This window comes from Setaria italica, chromosome V (genome assembly GCF_000263155.2).
Source record: "Setaria italica strain Yugu1 chromosome V, Setaria_italica_v2.0, whole genome shotgun sequence".
Classification (NCBI taxonomy): domain Eukaryota; kingdom Viridiplantae; phylum Streptophyta; class Magnoliopsida; order Poales; family Poaceae; genus Setaria; species Setaria italica.
In genome coordinates, this window is record NC_028454.1 from 7,601,809 (window position 1) to 7,628,580 (window position 26,772).

The 26,772-nt window shown below is 49.6% G+C and overlaps 3 protein-coding genes and 1 pseudogene across 3 annotated transcripts; 2 read left to right on the top strand and 2 right to left on the bottom strand.

Moving 5' to 3' along the window:
• Positions 1-2,238: 2,238 nt before the first annotated feature.
• On the top strand, positions 2,239-4,191 carry LOC101756100 (ethylene-responsive transcription factor ERF118). Its single transcript, XM_004968001.2, has 2 exons — positions 2,239-2,502; positions 2,669-4,191. The coding sequence occupies exon 2, from the start codon at positions 2,886-2,888 to the stop codon at positions 3,879-3,881; it is 996 nt and encodes a 331-aa protein (XP_004968058.1). The 5' UTR covers positions 2,239-2,502; positions 2,669-2,885; the 3' UTR covers positions 3,882-4,191.
• Positions 4,192-10,130: 5,939 nt separating this feature from the next.
• Positions 10,131-13,691, top strand: LOC101755698 (probable signal peptidase complex subunit 3). Its single transcript, XM_004968000.3, has 6 exons — positions 10,131-10,329; positions 10,769-10,816; positions 11,576-11,638; positions 12,351-12,404; positions 13,151-13,237; positions 13,341-13,691. The coding sequence occupies exons 1-6, from the start codon at positions 10,204-10,206 to the stop codon at positions 13,467-13,469; spliced, it is 507 nt and encodes a 168-aa protein (XP_004968057.1). The 5' UTR covers positions 10,131-10,203; the 3' UTR covers positions 13,470-13,691.
• On the bottom strand, positions 13,610-15,128 carry LOC101755292 (annotated as a pseudogene).
• A 7,460-nt stretch (positions 15,129-22,588) lies between these two features.
• LOC101754888 (Bowman-Birk type wound-induced proteinase inhibitor WIP1) lies at positions 22,589-23,415 on the bottom strand. The gene is made up of 2 exons (XM_004967999.2): positions 23,147-23,415; positions 22,589-23,057 (listed from the first exon to the last, which is right to left on the bottom strand). The coding sequence occupies exons 1-2, from the start codon at positions 23,229-23,231 to the stop codon at positions 22,846-22,848; spliced, it is 297 nt and encodes a 98-aa protein (XP_004968056.1). The 5' UTR covers positions 23,232-23,415; the 3' UTR covers positions 22,589-22,845.
• Positions 23,416-26,772: the final 3,357 nt, after the last annotated feature.

Genomic DNA, 26,772 nt, shown 5'->3' on the forward strand with positions numbered 1-26,772 from the left:
TATTGACTAATTAGGCTCAAAAGATTCGTCTCGCAAAGTAAATTGTGCAATTAGTTTTTAATTTCGTCTACATTTAGTACTTCGTGCATGTACCGCAAGTTTGATGTGATGGGGAATCTTCTTTTTGCATAGTGCCAAAATTGGAATTTGGTGGTGAACTAAACAAGACCTAAATCCAAAATCTATAAGCTGGCCGACTTTCAAACGTGGTGGATTTTGGTGAGGATTTCAGAATCCGGATTATGGATTCACAATTCCGAAATCTAGAGTTGGGAAGCTTTTGGTGGATGTTATCGACCAAATGATTAAAAAGCCCTTCAAATTTCATTAGAATTACCTCCCCTACCATCACCTCCATCTGTCTCCCTCCTCGCCTTCCCTGCCGCCGAAGTCTCCCTCTCGTCGTCGCCGGCCGTGCCCGCCTCTAGCTCGTTGAACGAGGCCCGCCGTGCCCGTTCCAGCTCGTCGGAGGAGGCCCGCCAGCCGTCGCGCCCAGATCCACCCACCGTGGCGCCGCCTCCTCCTTCCTGCCCCTCCTCGTCGAGTTAATTAACCGATCTTAGAGGTGCTCGTCGGAGAGGTTGAGCCCGGGGGCGTGGGTCCAGGCGCTGAGCCACCACCTGGAGAGCACAGATGAGCGCACAGTGTTCGCGGATGGGAGGTTGAAGAGGACGTGCTCAAGGATGCCACCAAAGAGGTCGTTGATCCAGTCGCAGCCGCTGCCGCCAGTTGCAACCTTATTGTTTCCGTCCATCGCGCGTCTCCCTATTTGTTGGGCGGATATGAGAGAGATGGGAGGCGCGGTAGGAATCCTTCACTCTAGCGGTGCTGGTGCGAAGCGCCGCCAGGGAAGAGAGATTGCGGCGAGGCGACGACGGTGTGGGATGAGGTTAGGGACGGAGTGCGTTGGTTGAGGATAGCCACATGGGTAATCGGAATGAGGATTCTGATTCTAAAATCTATCCCTCCAAACAGATCCATGTCGATTTGACCAGAATCCAGATTTTGGAAATCCAACCAAAATCCAGATTTTCAGAATCCGATCTAGATCAGAACGCAAGATTTAGGACCATTAATTTCTTGCCATCCAACGACAAATTCGCTGACGAGCAAGATCTTCACGATGGATGGAAGAATGGAAAGAGTCGATGCGGCGTTTGGCTGCTGACATGCTGGCGAGATGGATACCCGTACAGACACGTCCACGTGTCGGATGCGGCACCTAAAAAAAAGAGGCACCCAACGGAACCAAATCCCCGTGGCCTTTTGTTCCGCCTCGCTTTTTGGAAAACAAAATATTCCATTCCGTTTTATCGCGGCCCCTTTTAGCTTGGCCCTCAAGGAAGCGTGAAAACTGCCCCAGCTCGGTCACATCCACATCTGGAAGCAGGTACTGTAAAGCTTAACTTTAGCTAGGCTGACATGGACCTGGTCCATACCGTTCATGCATCTCCCTAATTACCATCATTTACTATTGTTTATTTTCTACCGTAAAAATTGGGGCGCCTAAATGGGGCAATTACTATTTACAAACCGATTGTTTCGGTTAATTAACGCTGCGCGGGTCACGCGGGAGGAGTGGGATCTCAGCCAGAGAATCGCAATCCCCCTGCCATCCCTGATCTGGCCGTGGCAAGTGCTCACGCCTCACGGTGTGCGCTGAAGTGGGCACAAAGGTGCACGGGTCCCACCGGTCAGAGAGGGTACGGGATCTTCGTGCGAGGCGTGTAGGTGAAGGGTTTATCATTAGCCATTGCCGCCCCATCCCCCCGACGCCCATTCACATCCCCATAAACCCCCACCAAAACAGTCACCGGTCACCACCATTAGCTACCGGTCCTTGTCTCGATGATAAGTGGGGACATGCTAGGCGGACCCACATGTCAGGTAAAACCTCAGCATGTTTCCTGGCCATTGAACGGAACAGTGGCTCCTCACTCGAGAACCTACACGTTCCTAAGCTGACGGTGGGGCCGGATGGTGGGTTGGTCCCACAGGTCACTGTGTGCGTAGCAACAGCATCGGCAGATCGTCCGGCGCCAGCGCATCGCGGCCGTCTTTTCCTCGCTTTCCGTTAGCCTAGATAGTGCCCAATGACGTGTGGGGCCACGACGGAAGCGGACCCACGCGTCGGCGTGAGGGGATGGGTCGGGGCGCGTGACGAGCGGCGCCTCGCGTGGTGCGGCGGGCACTACCTCGTAGATGGGGAAGGGGATTAAATATCGGCGGAGGCGGCGTGGCCAACCCCTTTCGCTCCTCTCGCCGCTTTGGGTTGGGGTTTAAGCGAGTGTGTGGGAGGCCGGAGGCGACGACGACGGCGCCGGCGTCGGAGAAGAAGAAGCAGCCAGCTCCCGTGTATATGTCTTCTTGCCCCTTCTCCGATCTGGTGGTCGTAGCGCTCATCGTCGCCGTCGTCGCCGTCCTCCTTCGCGCCTTCGCCTGCTCCAGCCGATCTATGCGCCAGGGGCTCAACGGCTGGAACAAATCCTCGTCGATGCTCAGGTCCGTGCGCCGCACCCCCGTAAATTTTCTCCCCGCGAAAATCTCATCTTTTCCACCGATCTGTGAGGTTTTGACCGGGTTTATGGCCCTTGTTCGTCCAGATCTGGGGCGTTCTTGCCTGGGTTTTCATGGGGTTTTGACGGATTTCTCTCTTGTGATGCTGCAGGGACGGGTTCGGGGTGAAGTATTCCGGATTCCTCCACATAAGGCCGTGTTGCTTCTGTCGAGGAGACTGACGGATTCGGTCGATTTGCGCCCGGCTCCGTCCAATTTTTGCACCCATCGGAGAAAGTTCCTTCTTTTTTTAGAGTTTTTCCCCTTCAGTTTTGGAAATTTTGGCCACAAGTTTTGGAGTCCTCTCCGGCGCAAGAGATAGAAGAGAGATGGCTCCGTTGAACCACCAGCAGATGCTCATCAAGAAGGCCCTGGCGAAGAAGCCCAAGACCAAGAGGATCTCAGGATTTGGCCTTAAACCCTCCGCTGCTCTCCTCAAGGCCAGGCCGCAGATGCAGCCGCCGGCGCCTGTCCAGCCGAGGCGCCGCGTCCGCGTCCTGTTTGAGGACCCTGACGCGACGGACTCGGACTCTGACGACGAGGAGGCCGGCGCCCCGACGGGCCCTGTCAAGTCCAAGCGCTTCTCTTTTGAGATGTTCGTCGGCAAGGCCCCACCGAAGCCGGTTCTCCCGGCGGCTACTGTGGCCGCGTCCACCAGCGGCGGGTCGCCGGAGAGCTACCGCGGCGTCAGGCTCCGCAAGTGGGGCAAGTGGGCGGCGGAGATCCGCAACCCCTTCACCGGCAAGAGGCAGTGGCTTGGCACCTTCGACACCGCCGGCGCGGCCTCTGCCGCCTACCTGTCCGCTTCCAGGAGCTTCGCCGATGAAAAACGCCGGCGCCGCGGGCAGCCCGTGCCCGCTTCTTCACCAGCTTCTTCGGCAAGCGCCACCCCGACGGCCTCCTCTTCGTCGTCCACCTCGGCTGCTCCGTTCGCCCACCCGTCGCCGTCCTCCGTGCTCGAAGCCACCAAGCCTGCACTGAAGGCTGAGTCGCCGGAGCCGGTTGCAACACCTATCCTGCCGTCCACTGAAGCTGCGCAGCTGCCGGACGACCCGGAGTTCTACCAGGACCTTCTGCGCGGGCTGCAGCTACCCGACATCGACCCGATGGACTTCCGCGCCGGCCTGGACGCCCTGGATGTTTCCGATGCGCCCTTCTGCTTGGACGACGACCAGGACCTGCTGTTCGGGGACTTCGCGGACGAGGAGCTGGATGAGATCGACCTCGACCTCGACGACATCAACGACGTCTTCCCGGAGATCCCCGGCTGCGACCTCGGCCGCGGCATGGACGACTTCCTGCAAACCGTGGATTTCTGCGTGTGAATTAAGCAAGTGCCTTAGTGTTATCGATGTTGGTGTGATAAAATGGGCCTGTGAGTGCGCTTGGGAGGGGATTTCTTGGGTTTTTTCCCCGGGCAACACCATCTGCTCGTGCCCAAGGAAATCTCTGCTTCCCAAGCGAAGAACATTAGCGTTTGGAGAGGTAATTTTGGTAGGTTACATTATGGTAAGTTATAGTAGTGGTACTGTCATGTTTCCAGTGTCATTTGGTAATGCTTGTCAAGACATTATAGTGGACAAGTCATTGAGCTGTTACTTGTTAAGCTATGAAAGGAAAATAAGTTTTGCAATACATCGCCGTGCTCGTCGCCCCATTCACTGTATCTTGCTGGAATGCTGATGTGGTTGGAACTGTGTTGTTAGTGCGATTCCAGAATGGAGTTCGTGAGGCGGAGTGTGTGTTTGACTAATGCTGTTGGATACTTCTGCTGTGATCGTGGCGTTAACCAGAGATTCTTTTGTGGGAAGGCAGTGGAATTAATTGTTCGCAAGGCTTATGATATTCTAAGTACTTGAGCAACTAGATCTAATATGCCATTGGACCTGTTCCTTTTTTGGTTAGTTGTATGCGTAGTTTATGCGCAGGAAATCGTTTGTGCACGGGCATGGGCGTAAACAAATTGAGTTGTTAGATATAAGTATCTAGCTAATTGGATCCGATGCGGTGTTGGACTTTGTTCAATGGCCGAGCATTTCTTAGTACAGTACTAGTGGTTTCGCAAAGGCCAGATTTTGACCGGACATTGGACACCCCAGGCTGCCAGGCAGCACCTGCAGCCCCCCCGCGGTGCGTGACTCGGCGTGGGCTCAGCGCCACCCATGCCCTTGCGCTTGTCTCTTCCGAGGAGGTGCCCTTTCGGCCACCGCAGCGCTGGATGGAGGGCAGGACCGGCCGGCAGCCTGTTTGTTGCCTTTGCGCGCTCACGAGTCCCCGCGCTACGCGGCCAAGACCGGGGCTGGTGGCAACCCCCACACGACGCGAGAGGCGAGAGAGTACGCGCCCGGGGATACGACGTACGTATCCGTCCGGCCATCCGCCCGGCGCGCGTTTGTCCCCGCCCTCGTCCGACGCGGCACGACCATCATCCTTGGCGCGGCGCCACGGCCGGGGGACCGTGTCGTGCCTCGTGCGTGTGCGTGTGTGGGTGCCTGCGCCCGTGGCGCGGTGGCGATAAGGTTCCCGATGAGACCGCATCCTGTGGCTCGGTTCCGCTGGGGCCCCGCGCGCCCAGCCGCCTTGGACCTTGGCCGCAAGTTGGGGAGGGAAAGGAAAGGAGGCGCGCGCGATGCGGCGATGCCGTGGTGGTGGCGTGGCGCTATCCGATCCGATTCTCCCCATCCCCCCCACCCTGCCACTCAGCTTGGCGCGGCACGACGGGTGGAGTGGCTATCCTATTCTAGGACCGACGCGTACGTCCAGGCTTTGTTCTCCCGGTCGCGCCCGCCGCCGCCAGCCGTGCCTACTACCACCACCCCTCGGCACCTCCCATCGTTCGATCGTTTCTGTTCGTGCTTTCCGCAAAGCGCTGGCGGCCGGGCAATCATGCCGCCGCGACGCTTGCATTCGCGTGCGCCGGGGAGTGGCCGGATGGGTGAGCGGCTGAGGCGTGTGTAGGACTGGACTGGCACGGGACCGGGGACAGTGCACGCGAGTACGCGAACGGGACAGCTGGGGGGAGCGGAGCCAAGGCGCTGGGTCTGGGGAAAGTGAATGCGGCTGCGCGGTTGCGGGTGGGGTGGGTGGCGCCGCGGTCGGGGCCGGATTGGTTTGGGTCGATCGATCGCAGTCACTGGAGCGGCGGCGGTGGGCGTGGCCGCCGTGATAGGAGTTCGTTCGAGGACGGCCCGGGTCGCTGTGAGCCTGTGCTCGAGCGCTAGCCGCTAGGGGCATGTGGTGCCGAGAGGGTGAGCACGCGCGCTCGCGCTTGGCTTGGGCTGGGGCCGCCGGCCGCGTCGCGCAGGCGCAGCTAACGTCGAAAGCTATTGGTCGCCCGACGTTGACATGGGGTTTCTGATGGCTTCTCAGGTGATCTTTCGTGAGCCGTGCCTCTTACGGAGCACGCAGGGGCGTTGGTGCGGTGCGTCGCTATAGTTCCAGTACTGCTCTGGGACTTTTGATTTAAGCTTGGAACAAGTTTGAAGGGTGCGGGGGAATTGTATTTGAATTCTTGGAATTCCTGATAGTCTAGATTTGGAGACGAAATTTCCGAACCTGCCCATTCGGAAGTTTGTGGCTGGTGTCAAACATTAAACTTTTGAATTGAAAGACTAATCTTTTTAGTGGAAGGAAGGTCATCCTGCTTGTGGCAAAGCTCAAAACAATAATACAATACAATACTACTATTTGATGACTCCGATAATGACCAGGCAATGTGCGAACCACAGTCCGAATTCGTCACAGCTGTTGGAAAACTTGGTACCCGGAAAACGACACGACAAGCTTCTTCGAAACTTCGGATACAGAATCCTGCACCAGCAGCTCGTCGTCGTCCCAGCTCTCAGTCAAGAGGAAACGGATCCATGTGAATATCAGGAAGATTTTATCCCGCGTACTTATCGGCGTATCACCCTCCCGTTCGTAGTCGTACACACTCGGCGTCCGTGGCCGTCGCTTCCCTCGTGGCCTCGCGTCACGCCACCACCGGAGCGCGGAACGAATGGATGGCACGCTCGCCGCGATCCCCGCAGCCGAAAAACAGTTGGTGGTGGCGGCGGCACCGCGGCTTGCGTGTTTGACGAGTTATTGCCGCCGGTGCGTTGAACCTTCCGCGCCCCTGTCCTGTGTCGTCGATGGCGATCCGAGGCCCCAGCCACAGGGAAAACGCTAGCGCTCACTTGCAGTGTGGCCCCGCACCGCGCCTGGCCGCACGGCCGATCGGGATGCCGATCACTGCTCGGAGACGACGAGTAGTGGTGCGGACACAGATCGGCAGCGTGACGCACGCCACAGCGACAGCGAGGACCGAAAACGGGGGTTTACGCAGGCCGTGGCGCACACACGTACGGCGCCGATCCACAGGGGAACACAGCTGGTCCGGTCCCTGGGCTGCTCGCCACCTGTTAGCGCTGTGCGGGCGGGCGGCCGGAACAAATCCGATCTGGAGGGGAAGGGATCGGTGTCTCGTCTCGTGTCCCCGGCCAGTAGACAGTCCCCATCGCCGGTGACATCCCGCATCAAATCCTACGAGAAATTCCACGCAAACCCGTGACATCTTCCAAGCTCCAAGCCCCTCTTTCCACCTGTTCGGGGTAGCCGGCGGGTAGGCACGTTTTGGGGGTGGACGACGGATCATGGGCCGGCAAAGTCGACTGTAAACTACTGCCGTTTCTTTTTCGAGCAACGATTTTCCGGGTAAACTAGTGGTGACTGGCTGATTGCTACTCCTGCCACGAACGAGTAGTTGCGTACGCGACGGGGATAGGGAGTGAGGGAGGTATCGAGATCACCGATGTGCGCTATACTCCAAATGAGGACAGGCGCTGTGGAGGAGAGCCGTGTAAAGGAGATCCAGGTACAATGGCCTGACGTCCAGCTCGCGCGAGCTGAGACAAAGATGTCGATGTGTTTTCGTCCACGACAGACGACGACAGCGTCTGACCGAGCAAGCTGGCTGGCGGGTGGGCATGGTGAACTCCGCCCCGGTTTCTCAACGTTTTCCCGCGGCGCGGCATCAGTGCCGGTCGCTCTCACCATCGCAACCACGTGGGTAACTGAGCTGATCAGTGACTGAGCTGCCCGGCCGCTCTGACTACGATCCGGGGGGTCAAAAGACAAGAGGCCGGGGCCGACCAAGTTGGACGGAGCGAGGCGAATGGATGGATGGAGGAGGAGGTGGCCTTGGTGCCGGCATTATTGCCGTATTTTACAGCGCGTGTGTGCGGTGCGGTGTGGAATCAATCATTCATGGCCGTGGAGCACTCTGCGTCTGAATGTCCTCCGTTTTTGACCCGCCGTGCCTGTCAGGTGTAGTAGGTGGTTGCTTTCCTTTCCTTTCACTCCATTGTGATAAGCTCCTGGAAAAAGATCAGCACTAATGCTGCACTGCCGGCGATATTTCTCCGTGTTTATCCTCTTCTTTTTGCAGCTTTGGGAGGGAGATGTCAGTGAGGAGGATGAATCATGAATGGATCCTCAGTGACAACAGTATTTCTTTTCTTTCTTTTGAGAGGGGATGGATTCAGATTTGACAGAAGGAGACGCTTGCCGGATTCAGGCCAGTGAGAAAAGAGATTCTGCAACTGGTGAGGTTGAGGCCTGCTGTATGGTGTGGAAAAAAATGATGGTGGATCAGATGCCTACCCTAGTGGCTAGTGCGATCCTAGACCTGTTTAGTTCCCTCCAAAATTCCAACTTTGGTACTATGCAAAAAGAAGATTCCCCATCACATCAAACTTGCGGTACATGCATGAAGTACTAAATGTAGACGAAATCAAAAACTAATTGCACAGTTTTGTTGTACTTTGCGAGACGAATTTTTTGAGCCTAATTAGTCAATGTTTGGACAATAATTCACAAATACAAACGAATGTTACAGTTACATATTTATGGCAAAATGCCAATTTTGCTACTCCCAAATTGGAAACTAAACAAGACCCTACTGTGTACGTTGCCTGCTGATAGTGAAACTTCCCGTTGGAGCTTGGTGTGATGTTCCAGGCTCGAGGTCGGCAGTTTTTTTTAATTTATAGCTCTAATCCACGAACGTTGACACTTTGACATATGACAGGGTACTTGTAATCTGTAAACAAGAGACAGTTGACGCAGAATTATATCGAGAGGCAGTCTTATACAGTACTGCTCTACTATAATAGAAGTGTTGAATTGTCAGTCACATCACAAGGACCACCCCACAAGTTCAACTCCTCGAGCCCACTCCCGGCTCCTAAGTCAAGTCCCAACATCTTGGGAATGCTGACCCTGAAGATCATCTCCAAGGATCGGTTGGAAAATCAACGTGTATTAGTGCCATCTCCTCTCTTGCATGCTTGATGGTGGTAGAAGTAATCTTTTTTTTTTGTTACTCTAGGTGAGTGAAACGTCCGTCTTTCCCCACGCTACAGTGCAGGCAGGCAATTTCGAGGGCGAATCGGGTTTTCCTCAGTTGATTTGCCGACCCCTCTCCTCCAGCATCCTTGCCGATGGCGGAGTTGAGAGGGGAGCCCGATCCCTTTGCGGGAGGACCTTGTATAGTTGTAGGCTTAGGTCTTTGAGCTTGTATTTCCCGCCAGCGTCTTCTATATCGTTGGCTTCGCTTCTCCTTGGGCGGTTCGGTGGTGTTGGCGGCGGCGTCTCCGGCAAGGATGGAAGGAGGTTAGTTGTGTTCTATCTACTTGCCATGTGGATGGAACTTTTGTGCTCCCCAGGGGGCTTCTTCTTCCGGATCGGCGAGTTCGTCGCCGGCAGCGGATTCACTGTTGGGCTACGGCTTCTAGCCGGAAGCAGTAGCGCCAGCTTCTCCTTTGGCCGGCTGGTGCTTGTTCTGCTGGAGGATGCTCCTCCTTTTCTTTCGACGGTGAGATCGCCAATTCTCTTTCAACGAAGTAAATACATCTTTGTCGGAGGTCCGGGGTGGTGGCTGATGCGGCTTTACCAAGGTTTGGAGTCTTTTGGTGGAGGATCTGGAAGTTTAGGCTTCGATTTTGCTTCTGGTGCATAGCCGGGCGGATCGGAGTTGTCGAGGAAGGTGAACATGATTCCTAGGAGCTTACTTGTAATTTTTCTTTTTTTGGTTCTTGTTCGTAAGGGGATGTACTGTGTTGTGCTTTAATATATCTTCCCTTTCGAAAAAAAATAACCTGGCCCAGTACTGCTCAATTTCGCTCTCTGTGTATACTTTAATCAAACACTAGTTAGAGAGATGCAAACGTGCAGCCTCATCCTTTGATCGGATCGGCCCACAGCCCAAAGCTCACGGGTAAACAAGTGCCGCGAGGTTGCAACTTTGAGCAATGGCAGCTTGGTTCTTCAGAGTTCAGAAAGTTCAGATTCAGAGCTCGCGATGTGCTGATGCGTGAGCAGATTGATTTACAATATTTTCTATACCAAATCAACTAATTTATGGTTTCTGAATTCACTCGCCAGTCAAATTGAGGACTACAGTGTACACACTGTAAAACGGCAGATGGAAGAAGGGCAGTAGATCAGAAGGTTTCCTTTCACCAGCCATCGATTTCTTATCCGACGGCTGCGGGAGCTCGCACACGTAGCCCATCACCCAAATATACACTGCCTTCTCTTCATCAGATTAAAAAAAGAGCGGAAAAAAATTCGGAAAAAGGGGGGAAAAGAACTCGGGCGAAAGCGATGCACAGTTGGACGCAGCGCCTGCTGGCCGCGGCAACAACGGCCGTCGTCCTCCTCGCCGCCGTCTGCGCAGCCGCCTCCGCGCTCGACGCCTTCCACGTCCCCGCCGTCCAAGCCCAAGCCCATGTATGGATCTCTTCCTCTCCTCGCTTGTTTAACTGTTCTGAACTTGGGGTGATCTGCGACTCGAACCCTTGACGCGGCGTAGGGTTTGGGGTGCGTTTCGTGGCGATTGGTGTGGGAAGCAGTAGATAACTGAGAGATTCTAGGATAATATTTGAAATCGTCGACTTATTAGATGGCATTGCCGACCTGATTGTGCCACACCTAGCTACATCAACTTTCTAGACACTGATTTCACTAGATAACATTTAGAAGCAAATAGTTTTCTGGCACAGTTGTAGAAAAGGCTATTGCGGCATTATTCACACCAATGTTTCTGTGTTCACATATGAATCTCCTTTTTGGGTCGCAATTCTGCATTCACGGCGGCATCGGGAAACATGGTCCAATTAACATTTGTGCTTATTGTGTTATCAATGTGCTTATGTATGTTATCTTGTAGGTTACAAAGATTAACCGGTTCCACAAACAGATCAATGGAAACAACAAGGTTTGTGCCTGTACTTTGCTACCTTATTCTTGTGCAGATCTAATTCCAATTCCAACAATATTTCCCAACTAGAAAGATTATGATTGAAGCAAGCTTCTTTCCTTACTAATGGGTTAGGTTTACAGATATCCAATCCACGGGTCAGTAGCAATCCTATATGAATAGAATATGAATAGAATAGCATACCAGAATATCTGCTATTTGAAAATTTGTTGTAGACTTATTTTGCTGTAGTTTAGCTCTCTTGTCATTGTAAAGATCTAGTTAAAAAGGAATAGCTTGATGATATTTCAGTTATTGTAGACCAAAAACTTAAATAAAGCAAAGTTCTTCCATTTTTCACATTGACAATTGCTGAAGTTTGCTATCTCAAAAGAAATTTAAAATAAAGATTTCTTCTTCTTTTCCTGGAAAACTGTATTAGACTCTAGAAACAGCAAATGTTTCTAGTTGAGAAGATGAGAAACTTTCTGCTGCAAAGACTAAATGATGCTTTTCCTTAACTGAACGTGACCCACTTTTTACTAGTTCCAATCACCTATCGAACAGAATCTGTCAAGTTCTGCTTGAATTCTACTGTATATCATATAGAATAATAAGCAAAATCATTGAAGATTTGCCCAGATAACATTATCTCATATATCAATTGACTCGTCTACATCATTGCAGTGATACATTACCCTGACACACGCTGCAATCAGATGCATCTCATATATATTGTACCACTCCAAATGACAATCTTGTAAATTTGTGTTTCAGGTGACACTGACCTTCAATTTATCTGCAAATTTGGAGTCAGTATTCACTTGGAACACAAAACAGGTGATGTTTTCATTTTGACGGGATGTGTAATACCAAGCTATGCTTTGAGTGTGTATAAGCTCGAAATCGAGCACTTTCTTTGTAGGCCTGCTAATAACAATATCTGTATATCACAACTAAAAATTGCTCACATGCCTAAGACATCTACTAACTGTTATTCTACATCAATGTCACCAATTTCTCATGCATATTCGAATATATTTACCAGAAATGTTTACAAATTGTGAAGCTCAGCACAAGCCATCACCCATCAGTAGATCAAAGTGCTCGTATGCTGGGCGGAGCATCATATTAGAAAGAAAGAAAAAGATCTTGTGGCATAACTGGTTGCGGTGCTATTACGAGAGCCTTTTCTTTCCAATTCATGAACACATAAGGATTAATATAATGTACTGGCAATATCTTTTATACTGAAAGTTGATGTGGCTAATGACACATAACAAAATGTATCTTTGTAAATGAACAAGTAAGGTAGACTTGAGGCAGCTCATAAAACATATTACCCAAGTTGCAGTGCTCATTCAGAAACACTGCCAAACCATCATTGCAACAATCACTTCATGCTTCTGCCTTTCTGAAACCAACTGGTACAACGTTGTTGTATGGATGGTTGCCATGAACCACTGAATGTCAACATGTTTATTGATAATTGATCCATTATTGTGCTACCATCTACAGGCAGCCAAGTAACTGAGCTGCTTTCTTGATGCAGGTCTTTGTCTTTCTGACAGCTGAGTATGAAAACGCGAAAAATTCACTGAATCAGGTATGCTGGTATTGATGTTTTACCATGGCTAATGTACATCCTGCCTGTACGAGTATTTTCGAGGACAGATCTGGTTGGAATCAACGATTGCTTGAATCTTGAACTATTCCTTAGTTTGCTTGAATCTTGAAATCTTTGCTAATCACCTTAGGATAATCAGTAACTTGTATCTGGGCTTCCATCTTTGCGTATAGCAAAAAATCAGTAGCAATTAACAGTCACTATATTGTATCACGAAAATCAAGTAATGTATTGGTCTTCTTAGATTCTACTGTCTTTTTTATGAACACATGATTTTGCTGTCGAAGTTGGATAAAGTTCATTCCCTAAACCTCCTTATCATGAATGACAAGTGACAGTCATGTCTACATGCTTGCTTGGTACCTCACTATTGATTATCTGGACAGTAGCATCTTTGTTTAGGAGCATCTCTTTAGCTCCATTACTAATGTCTTTTATTAGTGGAAAGTATCCTATTTTTTGTTATATGCTGACAGTTGATACATTACTAATAGCTTGTGCTAGACATTGTGATAAATCTTGCACGCATATTTAGTTTGCTGTCATTCCTTTTGCTAAAAAGTAAAATTTCTATTGAATTATTTCAACAAGTGTTTTCTGAAGCTATTTAGTTTATTTTTGGGCATTCTGAAGCTATTTAGTTCAATATATATGATGAAGCCCTCTGCTTTGTATTCGAATGGTTGATGGATCCATGCTTATGTTCAAATTATTCTGCTCTTCAGATTTCGTTATGGGACTATATTATACCAGACAAGGAACATGCAAATCTGCAGGTAGTGGCGAAGAGCAAGTATCCTCTGATCGACCAGGTAAAGTGCCCCCCCCCCCCCCCCCCCTGGCTGGGTACTGCATTGCAACTGTGTGCTGATCGCTAAGTTTTTCTTGACAATCATATGCAATTCCTCACATCAGGGAAGCAGTCTGCGCGGGAAGAAAGTCCAGTTTGTTCTCCACTGGTACGTTATGCCCAATGCCGGCGCCATGATCCAAGATCGGATGGCGCTCTCGGAGTTCAAGCTGCCTGACGCCTATACCTCTTGAAAGAAAAGGTCACTGATCTGGGAAGAATCCTCTAATGAACATCCTCCTAATCTGCATCCGCAGTTGGCTGCCAAACGAACGTATATCTGATTCATAGTAAGCGCTGACTGTTGGGTTTGAACTATTTTGGACATATTGGATCAAAGGATATCGCTTATGTTTTATTCATTCGTGCTCGATCGAGCAGGGATGCACACACACATATATAGGTACATAAATGCGGTTTATTGATGGCGTTTAACGTGGAGGAGGATAGAAATTCGTGGGCTCAGCAACCTGTGCTGAGCTCAGGTCTGTTCGGTTGGACTTATAAGCTGACTGAAAAGCTGAAACGGCTAATTTGTTGCGAGAGAAAAATGCTGTTCGGTGGCTGATAAGCTGAAGCGAACAGAGCCAATTGCACGGTGGGCTGCGGATGGGATGCCGAGGAAGGTGTCGGTGCACTGGAACTTCTTGACGGGTGCTTCTTGACGACCTTGCAGACGGGGTCGCACTTGCTGACGACGTCGTCGCAGGTGTAGAGCCCCGAGAAGAAGTTGCACTTGGTGCAGCACCCGAGCTTGCCGCCGTTGGTCTCCATGTTGCCCTTGCTCTCACCCACCGCCGCTGCATCAACGCAATTGCATCCACATCAGTTTCACTTTTCACCTCCTGTGCAGTAACAAGCTTTCTAGCTACACGTTTCGTTGCAATTTGGATAAGGTTTTTTGGCGATTCCTCTTGTTTTTTTTGTTGAAAAGGAGGATTCCTCTTGTTTTGGAGTGAGCGTATTGCCATATACATCCAAGGTCCCGGGTGGCATGGCGGACCCATGCTAGCCTGGGTGTGTTTGGGCATAGCAAGTGGGAATGTGGGATGGCAGTGAGTGGTGTAGCCCAATACGGCAAGATCTGCAAGCCTATCTGCTTGACGGGGACTTGAGCAGATCTGGTGACGGTCTTGCCAAGGAGAAATGGTGAGGATAATCTCTCACTTTCTGACTTCGTCCCTTCGCTCTAGTACAATGCATCAGGTCAGAAAATTAAGGTCCTGATCAAATAGCCAAGTACTGAGATTGAAGTGTGTGCCGTGGTTACTCGATTATTTATGGTGTATATAGTGGAAGTCATTTGCCGGATCCAATTTTCAGAAATGGCACGCGCGTAATTCGATAGTAATTTTGCGGTGCTAATCTGGCTATTTCCCATGACGGAGCATGCATGCCAGTATTTATATGAGCAATTGATCCTGCTTGTTTCCCATGACTACATTGTACAAAATACTATTCGGGTATCATGGACCAAACAGCACTGCCCTATCACAGAACACAGATTGATTGATGAACATATAGACTTACAGAGTGACAGCAGTGAGCGGCCAAGACAATGCACGTACCGTTTTCCTTGGCCACAGCCGCAAAGCTAGATTCCCATGACGAGAACGGCCTGGAGAACCAGGATCACCAACGTGCTGCTCTTCATCTTTGCCACTCGTGTCGTGTGTAAGACGTTTTACGCACAGCCCTCTGCTTACAGAATGCTTTGTGTTGTTGTTGCTGGCCAAAGAATGGTAGAGCATCTCTTATATAGGCGACGAGACACGGAAGCACGGCATGTCACCAATTCACCATGTCTCTGATCGAATATCTTTCGGGAGGCAATGGGGCACCTGTTAGGCGGCTAAGCTAGCTGTGGAAGGGATGCGTCTGCAATTCTGCATCCTTTAATGCTGGTCCTACCGTCCTCGTCAGCATGCTCCAAAACGCACATCAGTGACACCTACGATTGTTGTCGCCATATACATTCTCTGGTGTGTGGCGAGTGGCGACTCACAGCACTGGTTAGCACTCGTGGAATGCAGTATCAGTAGGTGGTTAACTTTCTTATGAGATACTGTAGTAGGTTAAAAGTAGCTGTAAGATGAAGGGTTAGGGTACTTGTTCTTAGCATTATGTATACGATACATTGTAATTATAGTGCAGATAGAAATGTTGCATGGACGTCAGGCATACGGATTGATCGACGAAAGATACCCAAATGACCATTTTGTTGAAGCCTACCCGTGACTACGGCAGCAAAGCCACAATAATCAATCCCCGGCTTGCCATGCAAAAGTGAGTGTTTCCATCTCTTCGCTTGACAGGAAAGTTAAACGGAAGTTGTTAGGTTTACCTCCACTGAGTTCATGTATATCCATTGTGTGTACAGGCTGTGCAGGCGTGTGTGAAGCCAGACAGGGGCGGATACAGATGCACAGGGGGGCTCCAGCCCCCCTACCGGCTCACAGCCCATGGAGCCCCCCTGGTCCTCCCAGCAATTTTCGATCAAAGATTAAGGAGAGGAAGAAGAAGAAAAAGAGAAGGAAGGAGAGAGAGGAAGGAGAGAAGGAAGAAGAAGAAAGATGGGGTGGATGAAGCCCCCTTAGCTTCTATGGCTGCGTTCGCCACTGAAGCCAAATATGAAGTAAAATATGCATGTGGGACCTTACCATTTCCATACCGCCCTTGTTTACTTCCCCAAATTGGGACCTCCCAACTTGGGAGTTACTGTTTAGCCTGAATTTGGGCATTTCCACCCTGCTGTTGCTCCCAATTTCAGCAACTTTGGAGTTCACTGTTTGAGCATTTAAACCCCAGCACATCTATGCATGGCCCATGCATGCACTCATGCAAAAAACGCATGAACAGCACAGGGGGAGAAGACAGTCGCATTTTCCAGAGCAAACATTCAACAAAAATATCTCAAGTACATCAACAAATTATTACAGTCACAACACCGTTCCAAATTATTACAGTCACAACCGGTTACAGTAACAAGACCGAAAACTGTTACATGGTCTGACAAAGTACTTCAACAATGACATGTCCTCAATCACAAATTATTCAAGACCTAGCAAACAAATGTGCAGCAAGCATGTCTCGGAATGCATTCATGCTTGACATGTCCGCGCTCTGTGGCGCAGGAATTGTATGTGGCTGATCCTGAGTGCCTTCAACAGGCACAAAATTGATGTTGTTGTCTACTATACCAAAGTGACTATCAAAGTCACCATTAATCCTAATAAAATTGTGCAACGCCATGCATGCACATATTATCATTGTCTGTGTTTTAGGTGGATAGGCCGGGATGTCCAACAATATGCGCCACTTCATTTTCAACACTCCAAACGCCCTTTCAATCACATTTCTAAGGGATGAATGTGCGAAGTTGAATATCTCCTTCATACCTTGTGGTTCGGGCGCGTTTTGGAAGTCTTGGATGTGATACTTGGCCTGCCAGTACGGAGCCAGGAAGCCGGTTCGGTTTGCGTACCCCGAGTCCACCAAGTAGTATTTGTCTATATGAAGAGGACATACCTGTAAGTTTACGATACTGCAATTAGAAAACAGTAATGAGTGGGAAACAGGGCTGTGTACCTCTAGGTGGCATTGGGAAGTGGTCTCTGTAAGTTGACATTGCATCGTCAAACACCCTCATGTCATGAACCGAACCCGGCCACCCAGCAAGGACAAAAGTAAAGACCATATCAAAGTCACAGGCAGCCATGACATTCTGGGTTGTCTTGCCCTTCCTACACATGTGCTGCATAAACTTTCCACTAGGCACAACAACAGGGATGTGAGTGCCATCTATTGCTCCTATGCAACCCTTGAATTCAGGGTAGAACCGATTGTTTTGCAGCCTAGGATGCAATGTTGTAAAGTGTGGGTCACGAGGTTTAATTATGTCGGCAGATAAGTCTACTAGACTATTGAGGACTTTGTAAAATAGTCTATGAACAGTGGCTAGTGATCTCTCGAATCTATCCTCTGCTTGCCTAACTGATTGCGGTGCCCCACATATCCAAAGGAACAATCCTAGAGCCTCAATAGTGCTGGTTCTGTTAGATGTTGTAAGACCGTACTGAGATGTCAACAAATCATGTAGGCTATGAAACATGTGTGGGGTCATCCTAAACATATTGTAGCAGGCTGAATCATTGTCAAGCTTGTTAAGTACCCATTGCTCCCCACTCAAGGCTGGATTCCTATAAGGCCGCCTATTGCAATAGTTGTCTACATGAGTACCAGAGGCATACATACCGTGTTGAGACGCCTGCTGCAACCGCGCGTCCAACCCGGCCTTGTAAAGTTCCAGCACTTCGTCCAATTCATCTTCTGAACTTTCATCTTCGTAGTCTTCATCTAGGAAGGCAAGACGTACCAAGGCTTCATCACGAGCTACTGCTGCTTGAAGAGCAGCAGTTCAAGCAGCTTCACCTTGGACGGCTTCATCTTGTGCAGCTTGACCTTGTGACCCATCATCTTCTGTAGCATCAGAAGGTTCAACATCCTGGGTATTGGAAACAAGACAGGCACAGTCAGTTCAATTCAGTTTGTATCAACATTACTACAGCCCCCTACCTCCATTCAAACTCTCATTCATGTCACACAGAGGCAATCATTTTCAGGAATAATAATAAACATTTCTAAAGGAAAGAACCATTCTTGTAATTAAACATGTGCTGACATAGTTCGTCATAGTTCATCATCACAGCTTAAATAATTAGGACAACAACATAAATGACCTACACGCCATGACCATCACACACAAAAGACAGGCCATCATGCCAACAGTACTAAAGGGACAGTAACTAAACAATGCATGGATGTTAGGGTCTGGTATTAGACCGTAGGAGCATTTTGCTTGATCATGGATAGCCTTGCTTCATCTGGTGCAACTATGAAGACCGTACGTAGATCTTCATCCTTGCAGATCTTTACCACACCCTGCCATAGATTTGCGTCCATGAGGTGCACTCCAAGCGCTTTTGCTGCATCTGTAACTTGTTTAATTTCTTCTTTCCGAGCACGCCTTTCTTCTTTCTCATCTTGCTTTGTTTGTTGCAGCTGGGCCAGCACAGCGTCCCTTGATTGGTCCTGATGTGCGTGCCTAGCCGCTCTATCTTGTTTCCTCTTCTCCAGTACCTCATCAATGCCCTGCTTTATGTTATCGACCACCGCCCTTTCCACTACAGGTCCCAATCTCTGGCTGCGAGGTGTGCTGCCCTTGTTCTTCTTGGGGCTTGTACCTGTGCTGCGCAAGCTGCTGGTGCTCCTCTTGCTCCCAGTGCTAACAGGGGTCGCACAGCTCCGAGGGGTGCCACCGTCAGCTTCAGCGTCGTCGTCCTCGCCGCTGGAGATGAAGCTAATCTGCCGGTTGACTCCGGGAACAAAGGAGGTCTCTCCAGTCACTGCAACCCCACTGAACATCCGGTCCAAAAGGTCAATGTACGGTGGCCATCCGTCCTTCAACTCATACCAGTCAGCGTGCCCCTGCAATGCATATACATCGCACATAAACTCCTGAAGGTAGTACACATATGTTCTAATTACACAATGAGGCTTTGACTCATCATTTACCTCTGTCTTACCCTCCCACCACGAGTCAGACGCAACAACAGAGCCATCTTCCCTGTGCCCCAAGCCTGTGCACTTGGTGCGAAGATGGTTGATGAATGTCCACATCTGCCTCAAACATCTGTACTTGTAACCAAACTGCTCGCTGGTTCTAAACTTCCCTGTGGCCTCGAGGAACTTATCCCTAACATCTATCCAGCCCCATTTGGTCATGTTACCGTTCTTGCAGGTACCCAAGTCAATCTGCTGGCAGTAAAGCTCACAGAACAAATGAGTGTCCTCTTTGGTCCACTTGGCTCTGGTTCGCTCAGTCTGTGCACAATGTAATTGAAACATCAATGCATGAAACAGCAATGCAATCTATGCACAATGTAAGCAAACCAGGAATGCATGAACTCGTATGACAGTAACCATAACTATCCTACACACATGACTGTCCTACTCATTTCATGCAAACCAGTTGAACAGATAATGGAAGGCAAGAGGGGGTGAGGCAGCAAGTACCGAAGTGTTGTCGGCCTCAACTGCTGCAGCGGCGCCTCCACGCCGGGAACCGCGGCCCGTGCCTGCAGCTCGCCGTTGGCGACGCCCGGGAGCCGCGCCCTGATCACCGCTACCGGAAGCCTCTCGGCGGGGACGGGGGGCCCGGCTGCTGCCCCCTGCTGCGCCATGGTGGCCGGACCGAAGGATGCCTTCGTAGTCGTCCATGTGCGCCCACCCGGAGGAGGAGTTGAGGTTGAGGCCCGACATGCCCAGGTGGCTTGGGGTGGGCACGGTGGACGACGGCATGTGCTGCGGCCCGGAGGAGTAGGGGTTGTACGCTCCGGTCCCTGAGCCCGGCGGCGCAAGGGAGAAGAAGGTCCTTGTGCGGTGGCCGCCATCGAGGTCGGGGGCGTTGCCGAAGTCCACCCCCGAAGAATCGCCGTATCCCCCGCCGTGGTAGGTGGCGGGGTTGCCGGAACCTCCGGCGCCCAAGCCCGCGGCGACTCTGGATCCGCCGGAGAGGAAGGGCGCGGGCACTCTGGATCCGCCGGCGTTGAATGCCCCGGGGTACCCGGACCCGCCCGGGTACCCCTCGGAGCCGGTCCCGTCGCCGTTGAAGTCGTCCATCGCCGCGGACCGGGTCAAGAACGGTGGATCCGGGACAGGGCGCGGTGGATCTGATGGAGAACGTCCTAGATCTGGTGCTGCAGTGGTCTATTCGAGCGCAGGCGGCGAGGTGAGCGGCGGGGGCGACGGAGCGTGGCGGGGGAGGGGGACAGCGGCCGGGTCTGGGGGAGCGGCGGGGGAGAGGGAGAGTGGCGGGGGAGCGGAAAGCGGCGCAGGGGTAGAGGGAGAGGGAGTGGGGGCGGTGCTAGGGTTCTGCGCGCGGCCGGTGGTAATACAGGTCTCGAAGTTTGGGCCGAAATCGGGACTTCCAGAGGCCGAATTTGGACCCAACTTTGGAAGCCCGTTTACTTGCAAACTCCCAAAAGGTGGCCCTTTTACTGTGCAAACGCCAATTCGGGCCACAAGTAAACAAGGGCCAACACAGAGATCGGCAGGCGACCAGGTGAGATGAAACCTGAAAGCATTCTGTGGCAGCAGGAGGCGGGAAGCAAGGGCACTGAAAATAACCAGAGCAAGCTAGCAGCAGCAAGTCCCCTCTTGCACGTTCTGTTGCAGATTTGTGCCTCTCCAACCAGTCATCTCATATGTGCAGCAACAGTTTGTTTGTACGCCCTGTCTCGCTTAAGCACCCCTGCCCCGCTCCCCTGCCATCATCACGTGGACTACGCGCGTCACCTGTGACTGATTGGGCGTACGGTTGTTTGGCACAATCCCATGATTAATCGATCGCTAATGCTAACTGGCACGGGGATAGGCATCAGATAGCATCGCACGTCTCTTCCGTAAGCGGTAAGCATCTCCTTTGCGTGAAGCAAGGTTCTTTCTGGTTTGGCCTCGCCGCCTCTCGCCACATCACTAACCGATTAATCATGCATGTTGCCATTGGAGTCAAAGCGTTCTGCTGTTGCTCGTGGACGCGTCCAGTCCAGCGCGCGTGGCTATTGCAACAGGGAAATCGTTGTCGATGCCACTGTAGCCAGCCATCTATCGTTTCTTAATTTGCAGGCGCGTCGAGGTCATGACCATAATTTTTTTTTAAAAAATAGATCAACCTTTGGAGGGGCTAGGTGACTTTTTATTAAGAAAAAGAAATAGTCACCCAAATTCAACCTAGAGGGGACAATTCAAACCTTCCACTCTAATCGGTTGAGCTGGGCTTACTTCCTATAACCATACAATTTTAAAAATCATATAATTTGGCATTACAAGATTTATATTTTTTTAGATTCACCATGAGAAATGCTTTCATAATATATAACTTGTATGCTGTTAAACTAGATGATTTTTAATGAATCAATGGGCAAAGATAGAAATTTTTGATTTGGGGTAAAACTAAAACAACAATTATTGTGAGTATGTCTATACTTCTGTTTGCCAAGCTGGATTTCCTAGATTTTTCAAGTTTGTATTCAGTACACGTTTTTTTCAAAAAGAAATTAAGTATACGTTTTCAGTAAAAACTGAGGAAACTCATCCCCCAATAAACAAAAAAAAGTTGCCCGAAAGTGAATTTAGGTTCTTAAACCTTTTAAGGTCCCTCATGTTTCACTTTTTTGCTTTTCAACATCGAGGAGGAGATTAGAAACTTCATAGGATCTTTACTCGTTGTATTAATATTAGTTACTCCCATTCCCATAAAAAAATATTAGTTACTCCCTCCGTGTTAAAATGTACGATTTTTTAGTTTTTGTCCTAAGAGCAAGGCTAATAATTTATAGCCAGCTCATATAATGACTTGGCTATTAAACTGGCTAAGAAGAGGGTTGTATTAATACTATGCAATTACTCAATGCTTGCATGTGCATATCATCAAATATGATCTGCATCTTTGTGGCCATCCATGAAACAACACAATATGAAGACCATCAGATAAGCAATCCGGCCATAAAAACATTCCAAAACAGATGCTGCGCACGCTCACTTAGAAATCAATTAATCCACGCACATGCACAAACTGATCAATGAGGGACCCTGATGCTGCGCAGGCTAATAAACTGAGATCGGGGGATTGATTAATCAGCTCGGAGATGAGCCAGCCATACCCTGGTGCTGTAGCCCAATGAGCCATGGCGCGGAGGAGTTCTCCACGGCTTGCGGTGCACACGACGGACACCAGGCGGCGGGTCCAAACATGGCCAGCGGCAGAACGGGCTAATCCCTCGGGGGCGAAGGGGCCTGAACCCTTGGTGCCGGCGCGTGCGGTTGATTTGGTGAGCGGGGAGTTGATTTTGTGGGAGGCAAAGGGGGATTTGGCGGGAGGAAGAAGAAGGAGAGCGGGAGGCGGCGGGATGGCGCACGGGATCGCGAGGAGGAGGACGCGCCTGTGGAAGTCGCCCGCAACGGGCTGGGAACGGGCGTTTCCTTCCAGGGGCCCGTGATTCAGCCAGGCGACTCACTCAGACGCCCGCCTGGTTCTCTCTCCTCTCCTCTCACTCCTCTACCTGGGATTTTGCTGACATGAACATCTATTTAGCCTGCTGACTGTACATTACTCTAAGTGGAACTCCTCTAAATTTGACCAAGTTTGTAAGAAATATATTAACACCTCTCAAATTAAATAAATACACTATCAAAACATATTTTATCTCGTATGCTAACCTAAAGTTCTGCCGATGTCCGTCACAAGGAAATAGAGAAAATTTAATTTTCTAAACATAACTCGCAGTGCCCGTTGCATCACTTTTATTTATTGCAAACAACAGCTTATTGTTCGCGGGCATCGTCAAGAACAAGCACACGTACAAGAACATACCACACAAACTCACAACACTGAACACACATCACACAATGATAATCATACGTTCGTGTAGGCGCCACATGACCTCGGCCATTTCGCTAGAGATCGAGTGTCCCAAGGGAAATTCCAGCGCATGCTTGAATAATGCTCATCTAGCACTTTGGTCCGCACATGCCGAGGAAGGTGTCGGTGCACTTGAACTTCTTGCCGGAGTAGGTCTTCACGGCGACGCACTTCTTGCAGACGGGGTCGCAGTCCTTCTTTACGTCGTCGCAGGTGTAGAGCCCCGAGAAGGAGAAGTTGCAGTTGGTGCAGCACTTGAGCTGACCCGGGTTGATGTCGATGGCCTTGCTCTCTCCCACGGCTGCATTACATTATTCAGTCGATCATGTGTCATCGCCAACAACATAGCTCAAATTCAGATCAATCAATCAAGGAACGAAGAACATATACCATTTTCTTTTGCTACGGCTGCGAAGATCCCCATGACCAGAGCGGCCTGGAGGCACAGGAGCACCAGGAGCGTGCTGCTCTTCATGGTCGCTTCGTTCAGCTGTTTCCTGTTAGAAGCTCAAGCTCTTGTGTTCTACTGGTAGCTTGTTGTGTTGCCAATAGCAGGTGGAGGAGCTCTACTTATATAGGCATCCAGATATGAACAAGTCGTTGCGCCACCGGTAGTCCGGCAATAGCATTTGTTTCTTGAGAAAATTCCCCGTGTGAAACTGAAAGATTGATCAATTCCCTATTTAACATCTGAAATTTTAATCTTCTTTATTTGACACTCGCTTCAAGTTTCCGTGTGATTCACCAACTGACACAGTTACGTTTGATAGGAAAAGACCAAAATACCCCTATTTGCATTACCGCACGGCAGCCATCAGCGGCGCGGGTGCTCGGTTGGAGCTCAACGGCTGCCCGCTCTCGCCGGCCGCGCCCGCAGATGGGACGCTTCGTTAGGTCGCCAGGGACTCGTACGCGAGCGCCGGCCGGTCGCCGCAGCTGATGATGCGTACGCAGGTGGCTTTCGGCTTCTTTTGCGCCGGGAGCCATGCGCACAAAGCCACCTTCTCCCTGAAGGCCTGAACTATCCCCCTCTCAGCCTCTCACTAGCGAACAAGCAACTGAGCTCCACCAATACAACGCCTCCTGCAATTCTTTCTCTGTTCTTTTCTCTACCGCAAGAGGAAGCAAGCAGCAACATCCGCACCACCTCCCAGTCTCCACGATTCATGCAATCATGCCACACACAAACCTCCAAGAGATAGCGGCAGATGCTCTCATCCCTCCTCAATCCAAGCAGCCCCAGGTCCAATTTCCCCTTGCGCCGATTCCCAATCCAAGCAGACAGGGAGCAGCAGGCAGGCGGAGCCGGCTCATGGTGGTGCCATGGCATCCTAGCTTGATTTGGTGGGGATCTCGACGAGCTGGGGACGGGATCGACGGCGGTGGCGGGTGTCACTAACTCATCCCGGGGAAATAAGATGTGCTTTGGAGCCGGAAGCAGGCCCGACTGCCCGTGCCCATGTCCCGACCGTGGATGTTGGCGTGCGTTTGGTTTTGGGACCATGCGGGTTGGGTCGGAGCCAACCCAGTTTTCCGGGTTGGAGTGAATCCAGTTCTTGTTTGGTTGCAGGGATGGGTTGGACCCAGTTTTTTGTTTGATTATGGGATAAAGTGGGTTGGAGTGGTTCCATCTCTTGTTTGGTTGGAGGATGAGGGTTTGACAATGAATATGCTCACCTTCTTGCTGAGATTACCCTAGCTGCCATACCAATTCATCAACAATATAGACATCAACCTGCTACTGCTCACATTCTAGCACTGTTATTCTCTTGTGAAAAATTGCCGTTAATTTTAATACATGGTACTGCTTAATTTAAAAATAATATAATATCAGGGGCTTCTTAACAGGATTTGATGCTCATTTGCTTTCTGCTTATAAACACATAGGATATAAATCATCTGAAAAGAAGAAAGATATTCCAAATGATGGATGAAAATAACAACATATACCAAGTTTAAGCCTTACATACATACACCAAAAGTTCATCAATCTTGAGCAACGTTAATGGCCAGTTCAAGCCTTACATATACCAAGTTCAAGGCAATACAATATCAGCCATCAAGTTGAAGCTTACATAATATAAATTCAGAGCTTAGACACTAATTCATGATCAAGTTTTAACAAAAGAAACATCCTACTCATTGAAATCACTCTTACATTCCAGGGAACTTCTCAGCGATGAACATTGTGACCCAATTTAACTTGTGCTCGAATGGCAAGTTACAGAAAGCTTTGCCAATGTGAGGATTGCTCACCAAATGAGCATAGTAGAAAGATATGTGTGCTGAATTAAAACCAGGAAGTTGGTTCAAGACATCAAATAGGTCAGGTGGCAGCTCATTATCAGGTTTAGCTACCATTTTTATGGCAGCGGCAAGGTTCTCACCTACACTTTTGAAGGCGGCAACCAGCCCATCCTCCTCCATTTCAACTATCTTGGACTTCTTACTAGGTCTACTAGCAGAAGACGTTGCCCCTTGAGTGGTATGCCCCTCACTTGGACCATGCCCAGTAACCTCATCCCCCTCTTCTTGACTTTCACCCTCATCATCCTCTCTACCTAGAGGTGCACTTGAGTCTTTTGCAAAATTTCCAGTAGCCATTGTATTGCCAAATATTGCCGTCATCTCTCTATAGTGCAAGAGGGGCTTGTTCAAGTACTCAGCATCAGACTTGTGATCCTAGAAAAGATGGAAAAATATGTTAATATAATCTAACACTTGTGAATGAATCAAGAACTAAGCAAAAGACAGTAAGGTTACATGGACATGGCCGTTGTAGTGCTCCTCATCTAGTGTAATCATGCAGTTTTCTTCATCAAAGAGGGCACCACTCAACTTCTTCAATCTATTTATCTTTGCATACCTTTTCTGCCATGTTTTCAAATGATTCTTAACTTGCTCACCAGTGATTCTTGTGGTGAACTTCTCATTGATAACCCTAGCACAACCATTAAAAAGGTGCTTCTTAAATCCCTTTGATGTCTTCAAACCAGCAGCCACCAAATCATTTAGGTGAGAGAGCATTAAAGCAGACATTGCTGATGTCCACGTAGCATGCCCACTAGTCCCACCACACCCTTCAGCTACTTCCTCCATTGTTCTGCCACACAAAAACACAATCAGCACGAAAATGTAGCCAAAATCAGCACCAAGATATAACCACAATGTATATTATCACCAGTTCAAAAACATCACCAACATGTATCCACAATGTACATTATGACCAATACAAAATCAGCACCAACATGTAGCCAAAATACACATTACCATCACAAATTACATAAAATTCAGCAAGCAACATGTTCATACAAATATTATTCAACATCAACAAATAAAGGTTTAATATGTTATACAACCGAAAGAAATTCAAGTTTGATACAAATATTAGTTAACATTGTTGTTTTGACGGTCTGCCCACATCTGATCTGCTATCTGCTGCCTGAAATTAACCATGGCAGCATGCTCATTTGCTTGGCCAATGCGTGTGGAAGCATGGTTGTAGCTTGCCGAATTAGTATCCTCTGTGAAGAACTCATCACGCCCATCTTGTATGACCCAATTGTGAATAATGCAACAAGCACAAACAATATCTACTTGTGTTGGAAAAGGAAAGAATGGTGTAGCATCATCAAGAATTTTGAATCTCCTCTTTAGTGCCCCAAATGCTCTCTCTACTGTGACACGTAGTGATGAGTGCCTAAGGTTGAACAATTCCTTCTCATTTTGCACTGGATTACTTCCCCATTCGTTTAAGTGGTACCGAACTCCACGAAAGGGGGGCAAAAATCCTGGTTTGGCTCCATATCCAGCATCGACTAGGTAGAATTTTCCTATCATTTGATATACAGTTTGGTCATAATACTATAGACTGAAATGTGTATATAAAAGTTGAGAGTTTACTACTCTATTACCTTGTGGGACACGAAGGCCATTCTCACGTTCTAAAGCATCACGTAAAACTAGAGCATCATGTGCAGCCCCTTCCCAACCAGCCAACACATAGGTGAACTGTA